This window comes from Astatotilapia calliptera, chromosome 6 (assembly GCF_900246225.1).
Source record: "Astatotilapia calliptera chromosome 6, fAstCal1.2, whole genome shotgun sequence".
Taxonomy (NCBI): Eukaryota; Metazoa; Chordata; class Actinopteri; order Cichliformes; family Cichlidae; genus Astatotilapia; species Astatotilapia calliptera.
The window spans coordinates 40,961,185-40,975,619 of NC_039307.1; the positions used below are offsets into that span (position 1 = coordinate 40,961,185).

At 44.2% G+C, this 14,435-nt stretch overlaps 1 protein-coding gene across 1 annotated transcript; it reads right to left on the bottom strand.

The window, feature by feature from the left end:
* Positions 1-234: 234 nt before the first annotated feature.
* On the bottom strand, positions 235-6,691 carry LOC113024817 (glutathione S-transferase theta-3-like). Its single transcript, XM_026172163.1, has 5 exons — positions 6,197-6,691; positions 5,834-5,921; positions 5,608-5,758; positions 4,879-5,055; positions 235-771 (listed from the first exon to the last, which is right to left on the bottom strand). Exons 1-5 carry the CDS (start codon positions 6,306-6,308, stop codon positions 574-576), a joined length of 726 nt encoding a protein of 241 aa, XP_026027948.1. The 5' UTR covers positions 6,309-6,691; the 3' UTR covers positions 235-573.
* Between the last annotated feature and the right edge of the window lie 7,744 nt (positions 6,692-14,435).

Below are 14,435 nucleotides of genomic sequence, written 5' to 3' on the forward strand. Positions count from 1 at the left end.
GTAGCATGTTGTGGTGGGCGGCCATCTTTGAAGAACAGTCAATTTCTACGTGAAAGGGCCGTCTCTGCTTGTGAGTACAAGTCTTGTTTGTTCTACAGTATGTCTGTGTATTACACTTGCACTGATTACTGTGCATGTAAATATGAAACACTAGGTGGCAGCAGTGCACCGTCATTTGCAAACATCCACACAGATCTGCACCAACACAGTAAACACAAAGGGAGGAAGCCAGGCTGACAGAGTGCTGCAGACACTTTATTAGGCTTGAAAGAAGATTAACAGCAGCTTCATTATATACGAAGACAGAGCTTTTATAACTGTGCATTTATTCTGAAAGCTCATGTTCCACATTCCTCTGTTACATAATCAGGTCTGCAGAGCCATGTCTGCCTGTCTCCATGGAGAAGCCCTGCACTATGCAACAAGAGTGTACTGAGTTTACTTGAAACATCTGGAATGCATACTACATTATCCTGTTAGTACAGACATACATGTAAGACGTTGTGTGTATTTGTTGTATCGACACATATGAGATGAATCCAAGTCGTTTGCACAGAATCGGTGCCGTCCTGTTCACATGAAGAGCCTGAGGATCTTGGGCTTGAAGACCTGCATCTTGCTGGAGTCCATGCTTTTCACACTCTCCTGTGCTCCCAGGATATACTGGTGTGCCTCATCGAAGAGCTCCTTTCCAATAGCTTCCTGGACTCTGTCCCGCCACGCACTCAGCTTGGGTCTCCCCTCAAACACGTCCACGCCGGCGCCCACAGGCTGCATTGAGACAAGCACAAGAAGAGGATTCAGGTTTAGTCCCCACAGAGATCAGAACCGGTTTGTTCATCGACCTCGTTCCCAGCAGCTGTTTCAGCTCAGGAGGAGCTCTGAAAACACCGGGGATGTGTGCGACTAGTCAACAAAGTGTTGCTACGGTTACTAGTCGGTACCAGGCGAACTAGTTGTTGGACCTGTTTATATTTTAATTTAAGTATTGTTGGTGAGAAACACCATTGATCTGGATGAACTGGAAAAAGGAAATACCATTGCTAAAACCAGTGGTTCCCAAACTTTTTTTGCTGGGCCCCCCTTTGTTTCACAAGAAAAATGCCCCCCCCCCCACAAAACAAAAAAACCTTCCTCCAACCACACGCCCATATTTTGCTCCATTGCTGTTTATTTCACACCTCAAACATTTAGTGAACAATTAAGCAAATACAAGTAATCTGCAGGAAGTAATAAAATAAACTACTAACTCTGTCACGCTGCGTCCGCACCTACACGGGTGATTTTGAACACGCAACTGTTTCGCCCACGTAAATGGCGTTTCAAATCACTGAAAACTGAGATTTTTAAACTCCTTTTTTGCGTTTACGTGTGGACGAGGAATACAGAGTTCGTCATGCAGCGTCAAAGGTATGTAACTTTTTTCACATCACGCTGTGGCCACGTTATTGTTTACATGAGATGAACTGCAGAATGGCAGATAGTCAGATTAACAGTATTTTCTCTCTATCTGCAGGTTTACACGCTTACATATAAACACGCAGTTACTGTCCCTCTATTTACAAAGGCAGAGGCGTCACAGTGTGATTATTTTACGTGTAGTTTTTTCCTGTGTACTGATAGTCACTGCTCACCTAATGCGGAGTTTTTAATGGTCAAATGCAGACCTTATTATCTCCCCAGAGAACTCACTTCAATCATACTCACTGCCGTGTATATCCCCCCCGACGCTAATGCTAGGTTGGCCATGAAAGAACTTTCTGCAGCCATTAACAAACACCAGAATAAACACCCCGAGGCTGCTTTTATTGTTGCTGGCGACTTCAACCACACCAACTTAAAGACAGTCCTCCCCAGATTCCACCAACATGTCTCCTGCCACACCAGAGGAGACAAGACTTTAGACCATGTGTATTCCAACCTGGCTGGAGCCTACAAAGCCACACCCCTCCCCCACATTGGACAATCGGACCATCTCTCCCTGTTCCTCACACCTCGGTATTCACCACTCATCCAACGTGTGAAACCTGCTGTGAGGACAATTAAAGTGTGGCCAGAGGGGACAGACGCAGTGCTCCAGGACAGATTTAAAAACACAGACTGGAATATGTTCACCCACACAGACCTGGACCAGTACGCCTCATCTGTACTGGATTACATCTCCAAAACCACAGACAGTGTCACCACCCAGAAACGGATCACCATGTACCCCAACCAGAAGCCTTGGATGAACCGGGATGTTCGTCTCCTCCCGAAGGCCCACAACACTGCCTTTAGGTCAGGAGATGCACACGCCTACAGTACAGCCAGGGCTAATCTAAAGAAGGGCATCAAAAAAGCCAAACACCATTACAAAAAGAAGGTAGAAGAACACTTCTCCAACTCCAACCCCCGACACATGTGGCAAGGACTCCAGACCATTACAGACTACAGGACCACCAAACCCTCCCCCGCATCCTCTGATGTCTCCTTCCTCAACGAGCTCAACAACTTTTATGCTCGTTTTGAGCGAGGGAACCCCACAACCACAACCAAAGCAGACATGACGCCAGACCACCAACCTCTGACTCTCTCCCCCACCGATGTAGGAGCGGTGCTGAGCAGGATCAATGTCCACAAGGCTGCAGGCCCTGATGGCATCCCCGGGCGTGTTCTCAGAGCGTGTTCTGGGGAGCTTGCAGGAGTGCTCACAGACATATTCAACCTGTCCTTGGCCCACGCTGTGGTACCGGCCTGCTTCAAATCCACCTCCATCGTCCCGATACCCAAAAACTCCAACCCATCTAGCCTCAATGATTACCGCCCAGTACCACTCACCCCCATCATCACTAAGTGCTTAGAGCAGCTGGTCCTAGCACACTTCAAATCCTGTCTCCCCCCCACCCTGGACCCCCACCAATTCGCATACCGCCAGAACAGGAGCACAGAGGATGCAGTCTCCATCGCACTGCACTCTGTCCTCTCACACCTGGACAACAACAACAACTTCAGTTCAGCATTCAATACAATCCACCCCTCACAACTCATCAGGAAACTGACAGACCTGGGCATCAGTTCCCTCATCTGCAAATGGTTACTGGACTTCCTGACCAACCGCCCCCAACATGTCCGGCTGGATACCCACTGCTCATCTACAATCACAATGAACACCAGTGTACCGCAAGGCTGTGTGATGAGCCCTTTCCTCTACTCCCTCTTCACCCATGACTGCAGACCTGCTGATGGTTCCAACACCATCATTAGGTTTGCAGATGACACCACGGTGATTGGCCTCATCAGTGACAACGATGAGGCCGCCTACAGGGAGGAGGTGGATCGTCTGGCTGAGTGGTGCGACAGAAACAACCTGCTGCTTAACACCGAGAAGACCAAGGAGCTCATCGTGGACTACAGGAGGAATGCTGACCCACATCCACCCATCCACATTAAGGGGACGGCTGTGGAGCGTGTGAGCAGCTTCAAGTTCCTGGGAGTCCACATCTCCGAGGATCTCACCTGGACGACCAACTGCTCCAAGCTGGTCAAGAAGGCTCACCAGCGCCTCTTCTTCTTGAGGACTCTGAGGAAGAACCACCTGTCCTCAGACATCCTGGTGAACTTCTATCTCTGCACCATCGAGAGCATCCTGACCAACTGTATAACAGTCTGGTACGGGAACTGCTCTGCCTCGGACCGGAAGGCGTTGCAGAGGGTCGTGAAAACTGCCCAGCGCATCGCCAGAGCACCACTTCCTGCCATAAAAGATATCTACAGGAAGCGGTGTCTGAAAAGGGCTGGGAAAATCATCAAAGACCCCAGTCACCCATCACATGGACTCTTCACCCTCCTGCCCTCTGGGAGGCGCTACAGGAGCCTCCGGACTAAGACCACCAGGTACCGGAACAGCTTCTTCCCCACAGCTGTCAGACTCCTGAACTCTGCCTCCTGACATCTGACCCACGTTAAACTCATGGACTGAACACACACACACCCACAATGGACAACTGTACCCTCAAACACACAACAATAACATGGACTGAACCACCACTCACAACCACTAGCACTTTATATAGCCTCTGTAGAAACTATCTACACCCTCACTTATCTTAACTGCACTACTGTATAGCTCTGTGTAAATAATCATTCTGTACATTCGATAATCTTTAATCCTACAACTGTTTACAACTTGCATAGTTCCCATTTCTGTATAGCTGTATATCCCAGATTCTGTAAAGTTATTTATTTCATATTCTGTATAGTTTTTCATATTTATATCCTGTTCATATCCTGTACATAGCTTGTACTCACTACAGCCTGTACATACTTATAGTTATAGAATATTCACAACATACTTACAAGTGTTTGTGAACTAAAGATCAAGAATGTGGGATCCTGTTTGTCTGTGATTTAAACAGCCCAGCGCTGCTCCTGAAGAAGGGGAACCTGCAGGGAGACCTACCTCAGCACCTGTGCAGGTGAAGCCAAAGGGAAGATTTGCTTCACCATATTTTCTAGTCTTTGGCTCAGAATGAAGTTGGTTTGGAAACATATTCAGCGACGCTTCATCTCCTGCTTTGTGTTTGTGTGGGAGCCCTATCAAAAACCTGTCCATGATGCTAGCAGTGTCCAAACGTTCTTTGTTTTTGTTTTGTTTTTTCCTTCATACCGCCCCCCCTGCAATGGCTCTGCCCCCCCCGCCCCCGGACTGGAAAATACATTTAAAATGTGATTAAAGGGACAATATGCCAAAAATGCACCAACTTACAAAGAAATGACAGATGTGCACTTAATGATGGTGTGACGGAGACCTGAATGAGTTTAAGATCTCGTGTTTGCTCCTCTCATAGTGGGAACACTGATTCTGATTCCTGTTACTGCGGGTACATTTGGGCCGCTCACCTGCACGATCTCCACAATGGCGACCAGATCAGCCAGTGAAATCTGATCTCCAGCGATAAAGGGCCTGTCCTGGAGGAACTTTTCTTCAACGAGTTTCAGGGAGGAGTTCAGATCGTCCAAGGCCGCGTTCATTTTGTCCTCTGGGATTTCCACGCCCATGACCTTGGGAATCATAAGCTACAGGCACAATGGATTCAGTGTGAGTGAAACAATGAGCTTAATGCTGAACACAATCTGATTCAGGAGATGAATGATGACACGGTGACTCTGGGTTTTTCTTTGAGCAAATTCCAACAAACTAGAAAAGTAGCATCTGTCCCAAAGAGGTGGAAGGAAGTAAAAGCTCGAACACGCCGGGGAGGAGACGATGTCTGAATGATGTGGATTTTAAGTCAACGGCTATGACATCGCATGACTTTAGCTTACTGGCTCAGAGCAGCTCTCTCTCTCTCTGAGCAAGCAGACCAATGAAATGGCAGTGATGAAACTTTACCACAGAGGTGCACAGTAAGAACTGCTGAACTCTCTGTTTTCCAGCAGTGGCATTTATTGCTGATCATTTTCAGTTGGCCCTCACCAGCTGGCCCAGACATGCTCAGTGACATCACTCTGCACAGTGATTTTACTTCATAACCAGACGAAAGGGTATTTCAACAAAGCTAGAACATGATGGTGATAAGATATTACTAATCTAACAGCACCTACAAAGATCAGTGAAGGGGAACGTACCCGGAGCCAGAAGATCTTGGAGCCGTGCATCCGGATGGCCGTGTGCTGCCACGACAGGTACTCATTGACACGAGCACGCTGCTGGAGGTCAGCTGGGTACCAGAAGTCGGGAGTCTTAAACTTCTCAGCCAGGTACAACATGATAGCAATGCTGCAGAGAAGACATCACTGTGACCGTCACGGCAGACCAGCGCTTCCTCAGCTCACGACTTTTTGACATAATCACCTTTCAGCCAGGCAGAAGTCTCCATCTCTGAGAGCTGGGACCTTCCTGATCAGGCTGATCTTCCCAAAGTCCTCCCCATACTGCTGGCCTGGGACCAACACACGCGCATGCACACGCACACATTTTAATAGCAGATATTTGGAAGAATCACATGATCATCGTGGACATAACCAGACAGCGTCAGGCAGTCAGTGCGGACCGACGGAGCAGCTGCTCTGCAAGCAACGGAACCCAAGTTCAAAGAAACCCTGATCTACACCCTCACAGACTCACAACTCAGACCTGTGCTCGTCCAAACCTCCTTACTGCTGCTGTGAACGGTCACACTGGCGACGTTCTTCGTGTCTGCGTGCGTGAACTCACCGTCCAGCAGAGAAAGCTTCTTGAAGTCGAAGCTGATGTTGTTCTTCTTGGCGAAAATGTACACGGAGCGGCAGGGCTGCGAGAACAGGTCCAGGTAGAGCTCCAGCGCCATAGCTGACGGTCCTGTGTCGGCTCCTTCTGAGCAGGGTGCGGACACCAAAGAGTTTAAAGCCCTCTAAGATAGTTGGCGCCCCGCCCCCTGCTGTCGTGTGCCTCACCCTGATAGTGGAGTTAATGGCGACGGTAAAAACATAAGCGTGTTTAAAAAGCACACAAAATGTGTTTAAACACACGTTTTAAAGTGTTTTCAAACACAAGGCGTGTCCAGTGAAACCAGCAGCTGCAGAGCACTGGCTGGGTTCACTCTCCTGGAAACAAATGAAAAAATAAACTGCGCTTTGAATCTACACCAGTAACTTTTACCAACAGCCTTACATGAGACGCACTTAGTATCTCAAAGCTGTGCTTGAGGTCCAATCTGTTTCTATCAAAGGTGAAGTGCATTAAGCATGTGAGTGAAGTTGGCCCCCCACCTTCTTCAAATCCAACAAAAGTGGTATCAAACGTTTGTGCTGCAAACATCTTTGTTTGTGCTGCTATCATTTTAAAAATATTAATAACATAACATCTTGATGCGTGCTTAATCTTCCAGGTAAGTAAATCCCAAAAGGTTGGTTCCACACGCATGCAAACAGCTCGTCTCCACTGCTTTAACTGTTAAACAGAGGCAACACTGCGGCTGGCAGGGTTTATTATGTGGAGCAGCAGCTTGTTTAGTTTAAACAGTCTGCATTAAGCTGGGCAAACACTGCGATTTTTTTCAGTCCCGTTATTCAGCTGCTGCTCAAACTGTACAATTGAATCTCAGGGGTTAGAAGTTCATAGGTCACGATGCAGGTCTCACACTATACAGCCTGATGCTCTGATGCGACCTGAGTGCTCACACTGTGCGTCCATAACATGAAGCTTATCATACAAAAGCTGTCTCTCGCTCTGTCTTTCACACACACAGACACACACACACCATCAACTTTGCAACGAACAGGTGTACCTGGCAAAGTGTGTGTAACCCTCAGTGTTACTGACATGTTCCACACTGATGCACAACAGTACTCTGGGCCCCACACTGTTTTATTAAGTATGTCTAATCACTGTAGACATTACATGTACCTTCTTAAAGGAGAGGTCAAAGGTCAGCTACCTTTATAGGTTCCTGCTATATGTTGTGACATATACACAGCACAGTTGTAGGAATGATAGTTTCTAAGTTCTAAAGCTTTTTGTCAATTTTCAACCAATAAATCATCAAGTTGACCTTGAAGACCACAAGTTTGAATGGATTGTTAACATGACCCCACTCCACAACACAATCCGCACTGACTTTAACAAATGTGCTATAGGCTCACCCGGAAAATAGTGAGCTTTACAAGACTGATTTTGTTCCAAAGGCTTGCACAGACCTCAACCAATCCTAAGGCTAATTAGCACGGCTAGAATTTTAAAAACATTTGTTAAATGTTGTCATTGCTAACATATACCTGTTTTAGAGCATGGTGAGTAGCCAGAGTGCAAAGTTATTTTTACCTCTAAAAAAAATGTGAAGATGTGATATTAGCATGTACGGAGCCCCTCTGATGACACGGTCCAAAAATAAATAAATTGTGGCCACAAAATACTACTTCGTGGCCACGAAATGGGTATAACGTGCGCACGAAATACTTATTTGTGGGCACGAAACACTTGACCGATAACCGTGATCCTTCCCAGGCCCAGTTGGTTGACAATAAAATCTACCCCAACGTCCGGATTGTACTTACGTCTGCAAAGCAACTGGGCTCTCAATATCCTGTTTAAATGTCTCTCCATAATAATGGTTCCTTTCAGTGCCAGGCTTTTCAAAATGCATCTGTAGCTCAGTCCCAGCCTAAAATTGTCAGGGATCTGGGTCTGAGGGACCTAGACCTATTATTGTATATTGTTTACTTCACTGTAAATAAACGCACTGCATTAATCCGCATTTTGGGTCCTCCTTCCCCACACACCCACGGTCTGCCACGCAGACCATGACAAAAATATGCCTGTTTCTCCATCACAGCTCTGATGGTTCAGTAAGGACATCTCCTGGTTTCATCTTCATGTTTCCCTCTCACCACATAACCAAACCGACATCATGACCAGCAGCTTTACAGCTGTGGCTCCAGCAAACATCTGCTGATACTAGAAATTAATATTAAATAAATTCTAACAACAGCTGATCAAACGTGCTGCTGTTGTTTAGCGCGACATCCGCTGGTTTCCTCTTTCTGGCTCGAAATATAAACAAACAAGAGAGAAAAGCAATCAGCTGATCACTGATCAGTTTCATCATTTAAGTAGCAACAGGAGAGGGAGGGGGGAGAATGGGAGAAGAAGAGGCAGCTGCAGCGTAAAGACACAGAATAACTCCAGCTTTGTGTCTTTTTTCATTCAAGCTGAAGTCTGGACCAATCACCTTCCTTTTCAGCCCAATACGAAACGCGGCCGGTCCGGCGGCCACCACGGGTCTCTCCTCCTCCTTCCTCCCCTTTCCCTCATCCACCTGCTGTACTCAAAACTTGAACTCAAGTACAAGTACTGTTACACTGGTTAAGTTGTACTCAATTACAAGTAAAAGTACTGGTGTTAAAAAAATACTTGAGTAAAAGTACAAAGTACTGTTCTCAAAAACTACTCGGAGTATTAATTACTTTTTAACAGACTGATGTTTTATTCTGTCGTCAACAGCAGGCATTCGACTCGATTCACCAGTATAAATATTTATGTTCAAAGCACATTTCTCAGATGAACAAGGTATAGAAAGGTAACTTGTTTTGTAAATAAATGTAGATGTAAAAGGAGGAATTTTGTTTGTTAAAACAATGACAAAAATGTTTCTGAACATGCGTAGAACCATTTAAACTTTTCCCCATACACTGAACAACAGGCAGGAGTGTCTTAAAGTCTTAGCGTTTCTGTCACACTTTACTTTCTGAACCTTTTGTTCAGTTTCAGCACGAGCTGGTTTTCTAAATTAACAGAGGCAATCTGACTTCGTTTGGCTGTGAAGAGTAAACCAGCACAGCTAAAAAGTCGTTCACACGCAGCAGAAGCAGGCAGAGCTGTGTTCAGTTTAAGAGAGAGGTTTTTGATGGCTGAGGAGTGCAGCAGCTCCATGGTGTCTGTGGCACAAGCAAGGTAACCATCAAGCTCAGCTGCACTTTGGTCTGGAGAAGAATTCATCTTCATCAGATGACTCTCTTTGCTGATCCTCACTCTCATGCTCCGTCGTTTCAAGATGTTGTTTGATGCATGTCAAGGCTGTAATTGCAAGTAGATAACACAATTTTGTTATTTAAATTTCAGTGATTATTCCTGAACACAAATTTAAAATCGGCAAATTCTCAAAAAGGATTGTTTAGTATTCAGGACAGACCATCAATAACTTACAACGTATTAGGTGAAATACTCACTTAAGCATGTGTTCAAATGTAAGATTACACAAAAGTGGGATCACATGAATCCTTACCAGCCTCTGTTACATCTGCTCTGTCAGTCCAGGAAGTCTTGAACTTGGGTAAGAGGACTGCAGCTGCAGCCAACTCTGGATCCTCCATCATCGTCCAAAACGCTTTTGAAGGCCATTTTGCAGGGCTCTGATGAGTGGCACGCATGTCGTGCTTGATGTCTCCAGCCTGCTAAGTTTGGACAGTAGTTGTTGGATTACTGGCAGGAGCCATCCCATAAAGGAAGTGGACTCAGACTGAAGGATGTTTGAAGCTTTCACCAGTGGCTTCATGGTGGTACAGTACTCCCTTAGGAATGCAACTTCTGCAGGACTCAACCTGTAAGACACAACAACAAAACCCACCATGACTATAATAGGGATCTTCTGATTTAATATTAAGAGTCTGCTCACGTTTTTAACCATCCATTAAGGAAAATTCACAAAATTTGCAACCATATTGGTAGGTGTCCAATCAAATCAAATCAAATCAAATCACTTTTATTGTCACATCACATGTGCAGGTACATTGGTACAGCACATGTGAGTGAAATTCTTGTGTGCGAGCTTCACAAGCAACAGAGATGTGCAAATACAAGAACGTAAACAAGCAAAATACAAGAATGGCTACATCTGAAACTAATAAATATATGTACAATATATAATAGTGTATGCATTTCTGGATGTGTATACTAAATATTTTTCTACGTGTGTGTGTGTGTGTGCGTGTGTGTGTGTGTGCGTGTGTGTGTGTGTACACATATTTTACAAATTAAATAGAGTCAATAAATAAAATATATAAAATATACAGAGTGAGACGTGCAAAACAGTGGCGTTACTGTACAGTATGGAGTGCATAATGTTGAAGTTCCAGTAGTGGAGGTGAGGTGTCCAATTTTACTCACATTTTCACCTTGAACTCCTCACAAATGCTCCTGATGGCATCTTCCCCCTTCTCATCAATGATGCGTATTATCCTTTCAATGGCAAGGTAGGTTGAATTCCATCGTGTTGCATTGGGACGAATGATCTGTAGCTCACACTTGTCCTCTACCACTTCATTAGCCAAATGAGATCGGCCAGTTTTGTTCCAAATGGCCTGGCATTTTGCAAAGCTTGCACGGGAGAGCCTCTTGTAGGTGTCACTCATGCTCTCTGCTAGGGCAGCGTCAGATGTTGCCACAAGGTTTAGCAGGTGACATGCACATCGCTGATGAGGCGGGAGTTGATACACCAAACCAGAGTCTTCATCAAGAATTGCACTTGCCTCATGGTAGTCAATATGGTCAGTCAGGTCAAGAGTTTCTGGGTCTGCTTCATCTTCAGCTGCATCATTTTGTGCCCCAAACACGTGGAAGGCCTTGACAGAGTTGGATCCATTATCAGTTGTGTTCTTACAACTTTGCCTCTAATCTTGTATTGGCAATGGATATCATCAAGCGCACCAGCAAGCATGTCAAATGTGTGAGACCCTCTCAATCTTTTGCATGCTGATGCTGCAGACTCTTCCTCTATCCAATGGCATGTGACTCCAAGGTAACTTTTCTGATGAGCTGACCAACAATCAGTAGCAACAAATTTGACTTTATCCAATGCTGCAACCAAAGTCATCTTCATGTGATCAGCAGCTTCACAGATTCTGGCACGGACAGTGGGTCTGGAGATGACTTGAGGTTGTAATGTGGTAACCAATTCTTTGAAAGATGGCTGTTCTACCACTGCAAATGGCTGTAGACCCTCACATGTGAAATTGATGACAAGCTGTCAACAGTTGCTTGTGGAACATGTTTGTTTGCAGCTCTCAACATCAGGTCTGGTAACTTGTGTATTTGCTGAGAGCTTGTTTGGTGTGGCTGTGGTCTTTCGCTGACGAGATGTTGATGCCACAGTGATATTGTACTGCTCAATCTTCGATGGATGTTTCCTCTGTAGAGATAAATATTATCATACGTCAGGTTCATACATTACTTCATAACATCACTGTGATTAACACTAAAAGAAAACACATTTTTAAAACATCATTCAACTAGACTTGAGCTAATCTTTGATTGTTGAGCATAGTATAAAAGAGTGGTGAATTGGTCAAATTTTGCAGATATATTGCTGTATTTATTCACAAGTGTAAACCAATTTTGAACGATCATTGCAAAAAACATGAATTTCTGTATACATTCTAAGTTCTGTAATATGTATACTATCTGTAAAAAGAGTATCGACCAATGTATCAGTATCTAAATTTTTAACTCCTTTTTATCAGTATCACCCTAAAGTTTTCAGTATTAGTCAGGTCCTAAAAATACTAAGAGAGCAAAATATGTGTATCTAGCAAATCTAATTTAAGAAAAGGGATCACATACACAATGCTGCCCATACAGCTAACAAATAAAAACAATCCACATTATGTTCTTTAAACAAGATATCATATTGGGAAACATATAACCCTACTGATTAAGAGCCACGTCACTATGATAGACCTGTATCAGGCCAATGATACTGATCAACTGATCAATCGCGCTCTGGTACGTGTCAGCTGAGAGCTGGAAGATTCATTTGAGATGCAGCTCAGCACTGTGTTCAAGTTTTTGTTTTTTAAATAGGCCAGCTGATTGTAGGCCTGTGAGTTTTAAATGACTACAAGTTTAATTTATTGTAATGACGGTGGTTATCCAAACAATAAGCTAAAACATGCACACACACACGCACATTAGCTAGCTCCGTCTTATTTTAACATCAGGCTAACCAATGGCGGTGACAATATCTTAGCCAAAATAACCTTAACACACATGGAAAATAAGAAAGCAATATCATACACGTATAGTTGTAAAAGCTCTTACCTCAATGTGTGTTTTTAAGATTAGACGCTGAAGTCTTGTAAGCTGAAATGACTGTAGAGGTCAAAGTTTGCACTGCATCTGGACGCTGTCTCCGTTTCTCCCTCTGCACATGAACAATCCCTCCAGGTACGGCCACGGGCACGCGGGTATGGCCACGGGCACGCGGGTACGGCCACGGGCACGCGGGTATGGCCACGGGCACGCGTCCTCCGTCTTTTCTGCTCGTTCTCATGGTTGACAGTGTTGTCCTCTGTCTCCGTTTTGGCTTCTTTGTCTCCAAATCTTCGGTCTATAAAGTAGTTTGTACTCCACCATTCAGCACCTCCAGACTGTGCCTGCTGCTGCAGCGGAGTTTATTCTTTGCTTACGTCTTAAATTGGCGCGGTTGCGATTGCAAAAATGCAGACGAAAGGTTTGAATATTAATTCAAATTGTGGGCGTACTCAGTAGCGACTTTTGATTTTATAAGTAGCGAAGTAGATTACATGGTGTAAGTTGTACTCAAGTATGAGTAAAATTACACACTTGAAAAATTACTCATAGTACAAGTACCCCAAAAAAATCTACTTAATTACAGTAACGTGAGTATTTGTAATTCATTACTTCCACCCCTGACAGTAAATGACCATAAATGAACTGTAAATTACACCGCGGTCAGCTCCATTCATATAGTTCTATCAGTGCACGTGTACACACGTTGACAACCGTAACCATGGCAGCCGAGGGTATTTAAACGCTGCACGAGGCTCCAATCGTCCGTTTACACTTGCTCGTGGACTTGTTTCGACCTGCTCCAACCTCAGCCTGTGGAAAGCTAAGTTTTGCAAAACATTTGACTGAAAGCGGATATAACTTGAGAGCACAACAAGTACTTCATCTGTTTGTACTTGTTTCTGTTTTTCAAGTTTGAAGATGGCTCGCCGTGGACCCGGACTCCTCGACTGTCACCTGGACTTCGCTGCAGGTACGTTTGAAAATTTCTTTAACTTTAAATGACTGTAATAATTTAACAAGTTCCAGTGTGAATATCAAGTTTTAACGTGATCAAATATGTGTATTCAAGATTGTTTCCCGTAAATTGTTTGTATGCTTTAAATTTTCCGGGAGAGGTGTAGAAATTATTAACGCCCGGTGTATGAATACGAAAAAAAGGTGTTACTTTGATGTGAAGGCTTCAAATTTGACACTTTTCTTTAAAATGAAATGGTTAAAAATAGCTTAATGGACTAAAATTTGTAAAATGCCCAAAAATCCGTTTCTGTGGTAACGGCATCTTCAAGCTGTCATGGCGTCAGAACACGCAGATCCAGGTCCCCTCCTGACATCCTTTTCTTCTCCGGATCAAAGGCTTTAATGACAAACGATATTTTTTCTCTGCTGCAAAACACAAAGATAAAAAAAATACAAATAAAATAATATCAAAAGAATATGAAAACAGTAGAAATAATGGCATTAAGACCCATCTTCTGTTACGGTAATGCTTTTAACCTTATTGGATAGCAGAGAGAGATATTGTACACAGGGATATTTCCACAGGGGTAGCATGTTTACCACAGATTAGATGTGTCTGTCCTTATGGCAGATACAGTCCTTGTGCACATTTCTAAAAATGTGGATTCTGAGTTAAGAGTTTGTTTGTTTGTTTGTTTTTCACTTGACCATCATTTTCAGACATACCTGCAGAGCTTTGTGTGTGCAATTTTTACTCTTGCCAAGGAGGTTGTGTTTTTATTTAAAAAAAAAAAATGCGATTGGTACATGTGGTCTAAATGTTACATTATGGTTTGCATAATGTAACATTGCTTAGGCTGCTGCCCCCGCAACCTGGCCCCGGACAAAGCGGATGAAGATGGATGGATGGATGGTTTGCATCCACATATTTAAC

Coding starts and splice junctions, on each gene's coding strand:
- LOC113024817 (XM_026172163.1), bottom strand. CDS start 6,308: ATGGCGCTGGAGCTCTACCTGGACCTGTTCTCGCAGCCCTGCCGCTCC. Junction 5,922..6,196: donor GAAGCTTTCTCTGCTGGACG/GTGAGTTCACGC, acceptor TGTTGGTCCCAG/GCCAGCAGTATGGGGAGGAC. Junction 772..4,878: donor CCATTGTGGAGATCGTGCAG/GTGAGCGGCCCA, acceptor GTCTCAATGCAG/CCTGTGGGCGCCGGCGTGGA.